The sequence below is a fragment of the Python bivittatus genome, unplaced genomic scaffold (assembly GCF_059951505.1).
Source record: "Python bivittatus isolate LINGU-HERP-01145 unplaced genomic scaffold, Pbiv_v1 ctg000220_np1212, whole genome shotgun sequence".
Classification (NCBI taxonomy): Eukaryota; Metazoa; Chordata; class Lepidosauria; order Squamata; family Pythonidae; genus Python; species Python bivittatus.
Genome location: NW_028277048.1, coordinates 25,326,203 through 25,339,981, shown reverse-complemented (window position 1 = coordinate 25,339,981; position 13,779 = coordinate 25,326,203). Strand labels below are relative to the sequence as shown.

The window sequence follows — 13,779 nt, the reverse complement described above, 5'->3', positions numbered from 1 at the left end:
GCATACATTTTCAAGAAGAAGGGAACATTATGCAGACATACCTGCTGCATAAAATATTTGCAATGGCCTAAAAGTATTAACAATCATAACATATTTTATTTTGTCCAATTTCATTTTCCCATATACCTCAATATAAGCTGGTTCACTCCCTGCATTTGAAATGTTGGGCTGCCAATCCTTTGGTGTTTTGGAGAGGTATTTGGAATCTGTAACAACCCACTTGAGCCTTGGCCAACCTAGAACCAAAAAAGAAACTGAAACTTTAGGTCACAAGCTTTTATGGATGCTCTTACACTGCAAATCATGGAATTTGGCTCATTCAAAGCACCTTGGTACCCCAAATTCAGTTCCACCCCCTTTTTTAGTGTCAGATGTCTACTGCTCATGAAGAGTTAATTTAAAGGAAATAGACTATCACAATAAATAGGCTGAGTACAGATTACTGTGGACCACAGAAGGAATGATCACGTTAGGGCTGCCTCAGAAGACCTGCAGATTTCTCAGAATCTCTTTTTGCATAGAAATAACTTCTATACTGAAAATCTTTTTTTTTCTATTTTGCCATAATTGTATTGGATGAAGTTGCTATGCACCAACTGTTTACAAATATGTGAAACAGATAAAATAAGCAGCATATATTATTTTCATAACATGAAGTGATACTTTAATGTAGAAGGCTATTTAGAGCTTCACTGTTTTGTGTTCAAAGCCATGGAGCAGGAAGACGATGTGTTCCCAGCAGTTCATTCCCATTATGAAAGATACTGCGGTTGGTGGGCTCAACAGCAGGAGTAGAGAGTTCTAATTTCTGATACCTAACAATCTAATGATTTCCAGTGGCCATGCTAGAAGAGAGACAGATGCTATATATTTTTGTGAGAGTTGGATTCATGACCTGCTTATGCCAGGTAGACTTACAATGAACTAGATTAAGGTTTACTACATTACTTACTGTACAACTGGCAGAGAAGCAGAGATAGGTAACCATGGGGATTGCACTTTCATTATTGTTTTTTAATATTCAGCCTCCAAGAATTTCAGGGGAGATGGTATATACAGCGCATTGAGGTCACCAAGGTATTGATGTAACTGCTGAAATTTCTAGTCACTTGGGGAGAGGTTGCAAATTTTCAACAAAAAACAAATATCTTAAGGCTAGCAAAGGTTTAGCCCATCTATATTCTTTGTTATTTTAAAGAAACTCCAGCAAAATTCGCATCTGAAAGTCAGCAAAAACTGCCAGATTTGAGTTAGTTCAGGGGAACAAAAATGGGGGGGGGGGGTCACAAGATGCCCATCCCTGCCTAAAAGTCTCATTCATGGTCACATGATTTTAATCTATGAGAAAATTGGTCTCATAAATTAATATGCAATATAGTATTCTAAGTTTGCTTTCATTCATTTCTTATCACTTTTCCACTGTCCCAGTCTTTCCCTTCCCCATTTTTGAAGTTTAATTGTACATTTCTTGAGAAAGAAATCAACCTTTTGTTTGTTTCGGCCTTCTTCTATAAAGCATAATAAGTGCAATATAACAAACCCTTGAATTGCACAATTTCTCCATTCTGTGTTTTGGGAAGCCCTTTCAGGCAAACTTCAGTGGTGAGGGCCAAAGCAATGCCACAGCTACCCAGTAGAAAGCCAATCTGCTGGCCGCCAGCATCCTGAACAAAATGAAGGGAACAACTGTGATTTGCAGACTGGTAACCAATGCCAGTTTTAACCACACAAAACTCATACATTAGTAAAGTATTGGTAACTGGATAGTAACATTATGACAATACCGAGCAAATGTGCTTATTCAGAGGTATCCATCAGTGGTTTGAAACTCAAATAATATCAGTCACAGAAAACCATAAACATTGCCTAAAATTTGACACTCTAATAAACACAGCTTGTAATCTGAATTGCAATCTCTGTAATAAGACAAAAAAGTCTGAAGAAAGGCTGATTTTCAGACTATTGGTCAAATTAAGTAAATTTGTTCTTTTGGCATAATAGTTAATAGTAGCTATTGAATAGTCTCCTTTTTTCAAGATTCAATCTTAATTTTATTAAAACTGAAATGTGTAAAAATGTCAGACTTTAAAGAATCACAATAATGTTTCAAGCACAAGATTTATTTGACGTTTTCAGTGACCAAGGGATCTACTCTCCCTTTATGTGACTACAGTGCTATAAAACTCAATAGACAGCAATCTCCCCACTGTTTTTTTTAAATGAAGCGCTTAATTCTGATGAGAATGAAGCCATGAGATTCTTCTCCTGTTTCACACTATATCTGCATGCAGGATGAGCATACAGAGAAAGATAGCACAGTTTTGTGATTTTAATTTGTCTGTATAATAGCTATGAAATGGAGGACCACCTGGACATCTCTTTGCAAGCCTGGGAATTTAGCAAAGCAGCAAACTGCAAGAATGTAGGTGGAAACTGAAAGAATGTAAGTGCATCTAAGAGCAACGGCTTGATTTGTTTCTTATTTCACATTCATAGCTTATCACTCCTCTGTGATAAATCAACATTACCTTTCGGGTTAGAGGTACCTCTATTGGCACTGGGATGACTTCAGCCAGCAAACAGCCATAGAATGCCACCATGAACATGACAGGGTCATTGTTGGGATAAACAAGGGCTACCTGTGATTCACAAAAATACTTTGTTAGAGAAAGAAGGGAAAACAGCATTAATGTTTTGACCATTACACCTAAACGGTGAAAGCAGATGGTTTAATTCAACGAAGAACATGATTAGCTTTCACAAGGTTATTCACAAAAAAATAAAAAGCTCTACCAATTATAAGAGATTGGGTTTACAGGTAGTCCTCGGTTAACAACCACTTGTTCAGCAACCGTACAAAGTTATGACAGTACTGAATGAATGCTACTTACAACCAGTCCTTGAATTCTGGCTGTCCCAGCACCCCCACAGTCACATGATTGTGATCTGGGCACTTGGCAACCGGCTCACACTTATAACGGCTGCAGCATCCCGCAGTCATGTGATTGCCATTTGCAACCTTCCCTGCCGGCTTCCCACAAGCAAAGTCAATATGGAAGCCGGCAGGGAAGGTTGTAAGTCACTCCAGTAAGTCTCCCCCACCCAGCAGCAGCCACCCCCGACCTGCTTGCACGGCACCTCACTGGCCACCCATGCACCCTTCCCCAACCAGCAGCAGCCACCCCTGGTGACAGCAATGGGGACTGCCAGGATTGCCATTGCTAAGCAATGTGGTCACGTGATGTTGCACTTTATGACTGTATCACTTAGCAATGGAAATTCCAGTCCCAATTACTGTTGTTAAGTGAAGACTACCTATACACACAAATCATCACTCCTGTTTATCATAAGGAGTGCCAATTAGTAGATAAAGCATCTTACCCTGTCTCCAGGTTTCAATACAGGCTCATTTTTAGTGCCCAGCTTATTTAATAGTGTATATGCCAACTTAAGGCTTCTGCTCCACAGCTTGCCTGGAATAAAGAGAAAAAGCAATCAACACATTAGCATCAAACACAGCATCAGCATCATATACACACATAATATTTATTATTTATTCAAGAGGAACATTTATATTTCAACCATGATTTCTGACATGGTTTGCAGTATGAAGGGGAAAAAGTCTCAAAAATTTAAATTCAGCAGCTAAGAAAAAACACTAAATCCTGGTAAATGCATGGGAAAACAACATCTTCATATGATGAGCACCATAAAAAGGGGCACTCACAGAATGGTTCAGGATGGGACCACTGAAAATACCATGTTCTTAATTGCCATCTATCTTGGCCCAAAATGAGTGCCTCAGATGAAAATCTCAATGAAATAAATCAAGTTGTCCTGTGAATAATATTCACAGCCTAGAGAGGCAGGAATATATACCGTACAATGGTAGTAACTCTGAGCAATCAAAAATATGTATGGCGCTTCTTTTCTTAGCACAGTGTTCTTCACTGTAATGCCTCCAGGAGAATAATAGCTGTTAATCAACCCTAAATGAGGTTTTACTTGCTATGGAGCAGAAAGCAGTAAATAGAAATGCTGTAGTTGCATTACCAGCTCCACTACTGATATGGAATATATCAATATTATCCATCGTATTACCCAATGTTACTTGTCCTGCTTTTGCTCTGTCCAAAACAAAATCCAAACATGTCACAATTTACATTTTTAGAACAGAATAGTAATGGTGTTCTCAATTCCTTGAATTACCTTGCTTGTTTTTTATGTATCCAATCTGTATTGCTTTGCTTACTACTTGGTGAAACTTAATGCCCACTTTGCGCTATGGTTATAGTATATAACTATATACTATAACTATATATAATGTATATATGCTATATGCATTAGACAAAAGCCTAATGTCCATGCAGGCAGAATAAATGCAGATTGGCAAAGCACTACTTTATAAACTAACTGCTAATGCATCAAGAAAAGCAGATAAAGAGTATGTATCCAAAAATCCAACAATGGTAAAACATGAAGACCATCAAGCTTATGAAACTTACCGTATGTCAAAGTGTAGACAGGTTTCCCAGAGACATCTAGGGCTGTCAAACAAGGGCATTTGGCCTGTGTTGTCCCCCAGCGCTGCAGAGCTGCCTCTAAAGCAGGGGGCCAATTGCAAACTACACCCAAGGGTTCTCCCTTCACAGGTGTCATCTGACGTCCCTCTGGCCTGGGCTGGTTTGGATCTGGCTGTGGAACTACAAAGAAAACATCACCCAATCAAATGTTAAAACCATTCACAAAATGGAACTGTATTCTAAAAATGCTAATAAACTCTACATCTTCCTATGTTGCTGATGCAAAGGATTCCCCACTCTCCCCCTCCAATGTTTCTAATAATTAGGGTTTTTTTCAAAACCATTGTTAAAGGTCAAAGCAATTTGAATATATTTGTTGCTAAGGAAAAATGTCTCACAATAGAAAATAGGAAACGTGTGTGCTTTCAAACACAGAAAACTATATTGTTAATCCAACTGCATTTGGTAGAAACCTACTTATTATTGTTGCTACCGCTACATAATTACATAGCGTGAACCATGTAGTAGATGCCATATACAATACCAAGGTGAAAATTCATATCCAGAAAATTTTAAATCTCAATCAACCAGACAGATCAGAAGATCAAACTTGATTTAAACACACACACACCAAAGACAGAAGAGAGGGAAAAAAAACAAAAACAGGGAGACAAAGTGGATGGTATTTAGAGAAATAAACAAGACTGCAATTTTGAGAAATAAAGAGAAGCTATTTCTGACATAGAGCAATAGGGCAGAAAATTCTGAAGTGGGAGTGGATGATGGAACAAGGAACAAAGAACTATTAACTATTTATATTAATAGAAAAGCAACAGGAGACAAAATGTGTTTTATTAAGAAAAAGAAACATACCAGATGATTTCAATTTAAGGAATTTGCCCTTCAAAGATTATTTATTCTATATGAAATGTCTTTATAAGATGTTTCTCTTTCATGCTCAGATCATGTGATAAAACAGTATTATATCCAATGAAGAAAGGTGTATCCTCTACTAAACATCCTTTTAAATAAACTTGGCATTGGAATCAACAGCTTTATATTCCATGTACACCTAGTCATAGAACAGTCAAGCAACTAGAAACAACAGAATAGAATTCTTAGTGAAGAGGTTAACTGGGGTTCTTCTGTTGATCTGAGATGGAAATTTCATAACTTTTTCTCAACATATAGGGCAAGGAAAAGACTTTTAATTAATTATTGGAGTTTAAGATTGAAAGTAAAAATGCAAAAGCGAGCAAAAGCAGTTTAGGATGCATTGATATTTGATAATAGTCGCAATATATTTAATGGCAAAACACCCAATCCATATACCTTCCACAATTTCTTCAAAATCATCCACAAAGAACTCCTTCAGAGGTGGCCGTTTAGGTCGCTTCAGAGTATTGAGCAGCTGCTGAATTTTTGTGGAGACTCTGCTACTTACAGGGACACCTACAGTATAGGAAATTAGTTCAGTTTACCAGATATACATCAAATATGAACAAATGTAGACCTATAATATCTGGGCTGCAAAAATCTGGCTGACCACTTGACCAAGGACTCCAATGTTGCTGCCATCCAGATTTTTGCAAGCTCAGAAATGGGGACCCTTGGAAAATGTGGGTAACTGCTATTTTATACAAATTAGAACTCATAGTCTTTCTGATATATCAAGATGTCTTACAGTTGAGATCAAGCCCAAATGTAGAATACTAAATTAAATATTTCAGAAGATGTTTTGCTAATATTTGATTATTTTCCACTTTTCAAATCTACCATTAATATTGGCATGACACAGGATATATAGGTTTATTGTCTTCCAGGCTGGATGTTATCTTAAAGCCTACCAAGGCATGGGTTAACTTTCTGTTTCTGCTAGGGTTACAAAAACATGGCATTTATCAATATTTTTTAGGCCTCAATTCCTGGCTGATGAGCAATGTTTGGCTTAATGAGTAGAGTTGCATTCAAGGCTATTTTGCTAGTACTGCCTTAGGACATGACCACCAGAGGGTGCAAGGACAATTGAAGACTTATCAAAAGCTAGACAATTATCTTCAAAGACTGTACATACTTCAAAAATTATTCAAAGACATACATCAGGCCTGCATAGGAGCACAAGCACAGCACAACTCTGCTATTCATTAAAAAAGCCTTGTTCCTTTTCAGGATTCTGCATAAATGTGAGAAAAAGGTGCCACTGCTTTAACTGTCACATTAATAAGCAGGTTCCTTAAAGCAGTAGCATCCTTTTTCAGGCTTCAATGGAAGCTTGAAGAAAATGAGGTTACTTCAATGAATGGCAGAGAGATGTGCTCATGCGAGGTTTGAAGCATTTCTTCTGAATTATTTCCAAAGCATGAACAGCCTATTATGCAAATACAGGTAGTCCTTCCTTAACAGCCATTCATTCAGTGACCATTCAAAGTTACAGCAGCACTGAACGAATGGTAATTACACCCGATCCCCAATGCTATGGCTGTTGCAGCACTCCCACGGTCATGTGATCAAAATCCAGATACTTGGCAGCCCGTCCAGACTTACCACTGTAGGGGCGCTTCAACTCCCCCCACCTGCCTATCCCCCGCCCCCAATCTCTGGCCTTTTGGCTGCCCTGCACAGCAGCACTTCTTGGCAGCAGTGGCAGCAACAGCAGCGCTGGGGCTGAAGTGGAGGCCTGGGGCCTTCAGCAGTCTCAGCCAGCTGCACCTGACCTGACCTTATGCGAGGCAGCTGCTGGCTGCCCCAGGTCTTCTTCACAAGGCTGCACATGCCTTACTCCAAATCACACGTGTTTTTCTCACAATGCTTTGGAAGGCCTCAGAATCCTTCTGAAGTATTATGAGAAGGGTGCATGCAATTTGGAGAAGGGCATACAAAGCCTTGGGAGGAAGGCCTGGTGTGGCCAGCAGCTGCCTCACATAGGGTCAGGCTGGGCACCCTTCATCAGCAGCAGGAGGAAGATGACGGCGAAGGTCAGCTGGGCACACAGGGCCAGCGGAGCACAGGGTGGCGGAGGTGGCTGGGGATTTGCGCTGTGGTACTGGGGGGCTGGCTGTGACGTGGGGCTTGAGGTAGCACTCCTCAGTGGCGGTGGCAGCACTGGGTCTGCAGTAGAGGCCTGGGGGTGGAGGCAGCCAGCTGAGGCTGCTGAAGGCCTCAGGCTTCTACTTCAGCCACCACTGCTGGTACAGAGTGCTGCTGTGTAGGGCAGCCAAACGGCAGAGATTGGCGGGGGGGGGGGCATAGGCAGGAGGGGGGAGTTCAAGAGGAAGCACTCCCTTACCTTACTGAGGCCCAGGACTGGGAGGGACCAAGCTGGGAATGGCTTAGATCAGGGTGAATCCTCACCTAATGACTGGTGGGATTCAGTTGATATGGCAATGGAGACTGCTGGGATTTCTGTTACTAAGCGATGCGGTCATGTGATGCCGCGCTTTACGACTGCATCGATTCATTACAGAAATTCTGGCCCCAATTACCGTTGTTAACCGAGGACTACCTGTAGCAAAGTCTTACAGCTACCAGAGTTTAGTTCTTTCCAATCTTTATATAGGCAAATTCCATCACAACAGGCATTTTATAAACAACTTATAAACTAGGACACTTATCAATTACATGTTTTTTAACATGAAAAGCAGTTCCACTGAAAAGTGGGACAAAAAACACTGCTCTAGAGATGGAAATAGCTCAATAAATGAGCACTATCAAAAGCCCTTTTTTTTACTACCAAACATGGCTTTAGGAGTAAAATGTATAGGTTGCTTTGTCTTTGTACATTCAACAGCAAAATGAACAATCCAAATTTTCTAATAAAAATGTGTAATCCACACATGCAAAATCTGCTTTTTTTTTTTTTTTTGGCTGCAAAATTTGAGTTTCTGAAGTCACACTTTCTAAAAATAGGAATTGAGCAAGGCCAAAAAGAGAATGCTATGACAAGCATAGGTCTCACAGAGCAAAACAAGAAGCCCTGAGGGCGTTTGGGTGCAGAGATAAGAAGTGGGGGAAAAATTTCTACTTTTGCTTTCAGTGGTAGCACCTGACATTGTACAAGTAATACACTTGTTTTACATAAAAGTTAATGCAAACTGAAACTCTGTAATTAATGACTGTAGAGAAAACACAATATGGGGCTATCCAATATGAAAAAGATGAAGCTCTGATGTTCAGAATCCATCCAAGATAGTGTTCAACAAATCCACTTTAATTCTGACATCTAATACTCTAGTAATTAGATGTACTAATTCTTTAAAAGAAAGCAAAAAAACTTTACTGATTTTATTTAAAACACAATTCTGTTACCTATATGCCAGACTCTGTTTTCTTAATCTATTGCTCCTATAGCCATTATTTGGCAATTAACAATGGAAAGAGAGCCATAACACTGCTCATTTTACTATTATTCTTTAGAAAACACAACAATAAAAATGACAATATCCCTGTGATTACCCCAACCATTCATTCCCAACCATACTGAGGAAGTGTATTTTGCCCAATTCCAATTCCCAGAAATACCGACTTAAAATAGCAACAGGAATTCCATCCAGTATGAACACATGACAAATCAGGCAGCAGGTTTTGGCCCTTCAAAATTTGCACTTGTCCCAGGGATACAAAATCAAAGCAGCACCAATAGTGCAGCATGAAAGAATGGGAAGGGGAAAATCTCTGGAAGTAAATTATATTTCTGGCAACTGCAAGAAGTGTCTAGGTTAACCAGATGGGACTTAAAGAACAAATATCTTCTGCCCACACATAAAAACTGAAAGGCTAACCCAGTTGTGGCAGTGAAGATACTTGCAATTTCTGGGAAAGATGAGCAGTGCAATGTCTCAAATTCAGATTGCTAAATCACAGATTGAAAAACTGCATTAGGGCATGCATGTTCTTTAAAAAGCACAAAAACCTTCTAGTGTGACAAATCAGGTTTTTCTTCCCCTCTTGCTAAGCCATTATTCTAAACAAAGCACATGCCTGGGGATATCCAGACCAAAACTCACATAAAACTGTATCTCAGGTTGTTTTTCCTAGGATTCAGCCTTATGCTACACAGGTTCCACAGGAATCAAACATCTGAAAATATGTCATTTTGAAATACCCTCTATGGAAGTTATTCCATATCTGCCTATCCACTCCTCACCCCCGCCCCCAAAGGAAAACCTGCTGTTGGTGAACTTGTTTTGACTTCAAGCAGCTGGTGAAGAATCAGGGCCAGATCCTGCTGTGGAGGGTCAATGAATCACCTTGAAAATATCCTCAAAGAATAAGGCACTTGATAGTTTTAGTTAGCAACTTCTCTATGTTTTATTTTAAATAGCAACTTACTTTTTCTGATTCCTCTGTTGGATTCTTTAATAGATGTACTGAACTGGCAAATGGAGTTGCTTTAATGTTTTTGCCCAGCTGGTGGAGGGTCCTTTTCCCATGTGCCAAACTGCAGAGTATGTACATGCCTACCTGATTCTTAAGGAGGGAAAACTCTGGAGAAGGAACCTGTCCTTCTCTAGAGTTCCAACTCTTAGGCCTGGATTTTCATGCGTTCAGGCTTAGGCTTGTTAATTATTCTAAGTCAATAAGCCGTGATCATATATCTCTCTCTGAAATACATAATAAAGGGTCTGGCAGCTTGTTCTCCAACACAGGGTTGGAGATGTAGATGCCTCAGCTTGTCACATAATCAAAGAAGACGAGTATGCAACAAAATTCAAAGAAATGCAGCAAGAAAAGCCAATAAAATCCAAATCTTATTTAATAAATAATTGGCAATGCATTTGTCTGATTTTCATCAGAAGAATTTTGTTTAGCTTATAAAGAGAATCGTTACATTTAATTCTATAAACGATCTACTGAAGTAGTATGTCTCCAGAAATGACTGCAAAATATAACCCCTCAGTATACTTCTTACCAAGGGATTTAATAGGGTTCTGTATGTTAAGCAAAATTCTCCTAATGAACATCAGCCTAATGTGTCAGAAATTTAAATAAGAATTGTAACTTTGTTGATGTTGCCTATTCCAAAATAATCTCCTTCTTTTCTGTGTTGCTCAAAAGTGAATGATGTAATCTTTGCACACCTTCAGGAACCAAGGCAAACCCCTTTTGTTTTTCACAAAATTACCTACTTGATTTTTTTTCCCTTCCCCTTAGAAGAGAAAAACCTACTGAGGCTTATCTCAATCGCTTCTGCCTATCCTAGCAACACAAATGTAAATATTGGTAGTCATACAGGGCAAGCTGTTTTGCTCACAAGTTTAGTTGGGGTTGATTGTTTTGAAAGCTGAAAGTATTTTCTCTGCAGACATGCCATCTTCCATTGTAAGACACATCAAACCATCCTGTGGTGCAACTCCAGGAAGTTAACCTACTCATTGACCATGGTGGCTGCGAAGTCTGGGAGGCCTCATGCTGAGGAAACTTAAACTAAATAACAGAAGTCTTTTTACTTAAATACACACAGTTACCTTTACACAGTAACAACTGGGCGCTAGACCTAAGGATTCCATGTTAAAGTACCCCTATTGCCCCATCTCAGTCTCAAACTCCCTTTCAGAATTCTGTGACATTAAATGGCGGATTCCTTTTTAATTTTATTTTTGGGGGCAATACAGCATTGTCGTTCTGCAGATATACCATCAGCTGTGTCCATAAGGCTGGACCGGTTGGATGCTTTGTGCATGCCCTTCACTATTCCCGATGGAGGAAGGTCAATAGCAGATGGGCGTGCGGAAGAGGCAGGTGTGGAGGTAGTTGCAGTAACATCCGGGGGAACTGAAAAATTTTCTGAAAAGAGGATTAAGGGAAGAAAGTCAGATTCAGGTTACTTCTTGTTGCAAGGTGACCCAAGAGGAGATTGGTTACATCCATAACTCTTCCCTTCTCTGATGCAAGGGCATACGCTTTTTGTTCAATTATCTTGACAAAAACCATTAACACAAAGGAGAGAATATGATGCATATTAAGTTTGGTTTTTACTTTCCTTTCTGTTATTTATGCCAATTCACACTTCTGTTTTGTAACCATTGTTTGTTTCCCAAGGTTAAAGAGACTATCTGAATTTAAGATGTCTACTGCAATGTTCAAGAAGCAGGAAAAAATAGTACTCTGCACCATCATATCAACTGCATCTCTCTTGCCTAAGTAAGAATTGTATCTAAGGGCAAGAAGAGAACTTTTGCCCATGCAACTACTACTATGAACTGTAGGATTCTTCCAGATTGTCTGTTCAGTATATAACTCAGCAAAAGTGTGATGGGGAAAGTTCCTATAACCTCTATAATTCATCTAGCTGACAGTGTATAATAGGAAAAGCTTAAATTGAATCCTTTTACAAACATAGATTTTCACTAAGTTTCTAAATCACAACAAAACAATGATGCTGACATTATGGGCTAAAATAATTCTAGACTGGGTTACTGCAAAGCCTCTCTACACTTTTACATCATTCTCTTGTCTTCTACTGAATTGCAATGTAACTGCTCCTAATGCACTACTAGGTACTTGATAATTATACAAGTTACATTTCTCTATGACAAAGATGTATTTCTAAAGAAAATTACTTTTAAGAGCTATAGCTACTGGGAAAACCCTTCACAGCAGAGGATGTATATAGTGTTACAATGGATTATATAAGCATTAATAGTCAAATATTCAATTTCTGTAGGCAGCATATTCTGGTTATAGCACTGATGTATACAAAGAATACAAGTTCACTTATATTCACACACATATCATAAGCCACACAAATCAAAAGCTCACACACAGATCACCTTGTTAATGAGTGTAATGCTCATATTATTAGTGACTAAATGTACAACTATTGAGATGGACAGAATATTGATTATATGTGCCTTGCTGAGCTATTTCTGCATTTTTAATGTAGAAATGTATTTTGAACTTCTAAATGTAGAAATGTATTTTCACTTGGATAAGGAATTGAAGGCAGTGAGTTGCTCTCTAATATATATGCTGAGTCATAAATATAAGATAGAAGTATCATCCTGCTTTCTAGCAGGGTAAGATTTTCACTGTTGTACTTGTTCAGCTAGTGCCAGACAGTCTTTTCAGCCCACCTTTCAAAGCTCTTCTGATCAGTAATAGAATCTACTTCAGTTTTGTCCAAGAGTCCATTCTCACTCAGTGTGCAGTGGTTAGAAGAAAGAAACTCAGTGTTTAGTCAGATTATGTCAGTCTGTGGGGAGACAGGCACATATTTGCTGCTGCTGCTAACACCCACTGAATTCAGTTTCGGTCAATCCATACTGGATTTGACACATGGCCACCAAAACAGTATGAAAATGAGCTTCAAAAAGGCCCATGCTTCAGAACTTGAAACTGATACTTCAAGTTTCATTATACTTCAGACCTAGAAACATATCAAACCTAAAGTGGGAATTTTATTGCTTGAAACATTTTCAAAATAGCGAGCAAATCAGTTTCTGTTCTCCTATCCACTGGTCTTTGCGAGTTGTGTTTATTAAAAAAATAAACACACAAATCAAATTAAGTTCTGCTGTGGTGAGTCTATCCATGGCTATGTTTTATAAATGTGAAAATACCCTAACATTTTAGAATGGCCTTATGTTTACAGCTGATGACTAATGTGTCTGTCTCTATATTGTGGAGTTCTTGGTGCTCTCTGAGCTTGGTTGTTTGCTTGCAGATGTTTCATTACCTAGCTAGGTAACAATCAGTGCAAGTGAATGTGGGGTTTTCTGCTGTTTATATGCAGTATATATGATGTTACAGTACCTAGTTGGGTAATGAAATGTGTACAAGCAAAAACCAAGCTCAAAGAGCACCAAGAACTCCAGAGTTTCACCCTGAGCTATAGATATTCTCTTCTATTGGTATCTCTACATTGAAATGCAATGGCATTACTAGAAACCTTGTTTTTCATTAGCTGTTCTTAATATTCCTAACATGTTACTCACAAAAGAAAAAGGTGCATTTTATAACATCAATTTGACATTAGTTATTCAACAACTGGATAGCCAGCAGTTCCAATTTGAAGGCACATTTTACCATCACTTTAATGAGAATCTCTTTATTTGGAGAAAGCATTATTTATGGTGATGGACTTTTAAATAGGTAAACCCCCCAAGTTTTCCATTTTAGAAAATGAGTCACATCCCAGTAAGAAAGGCAGCAGCAACATATAGGTTGAAAGAAATAAAAAGCAGCAATTAAGAGACACCAAGTATCTACACAATGCTTGTCTGAAACCAATTAAGCCAAAGCAGACAGCACACAAAGA

General features: G+C 38.8%; 1 protein-coding gene across 2 annotated transcripts in view; it reads right to left on the bottom strand.

Annotated features, from left to right (window-relative positions):
* The window catches only part of DIP2B (DIP2 acetate--CoA ligase B (putative)), a 196,423-nt gene that overhangs the window by 41,241 nt on the left and 141,403 nt on the right, over positions 1-13,779 (bottom strand). For both annotated transcript variants that reach the window (XM_088138184.1, XM_088138185.1), the window contains 7 exons: positions 11,157-11,306; positions 5,856-5,975; positions 4,506-4,703; positions 3,382-3,473; positions 2,529-2,639; positions 1,541-1,664; positions 127-236 (listed from right to left, as the gene is read on the bottom strand). In XM_088138184.1, the coding sequence (XP_087994310.1) occupies positions 127-236; positions 1,541-1,664; positions 2,529-2,639; positions 3,382-3,473; positions 4,506-4,703; positions 5,856-5,975; positions 11,157-11,306 (905 nt within the window). The remainder of the gene's footprint in view (positions 1-126; positions 237-1,540; positions 1,665-2,528; positions 2,640-3,381; positions 3,474-4,505; positions 4,704-5,855; positions 5,976-11,156; positions 11,307-13,779) is intronic.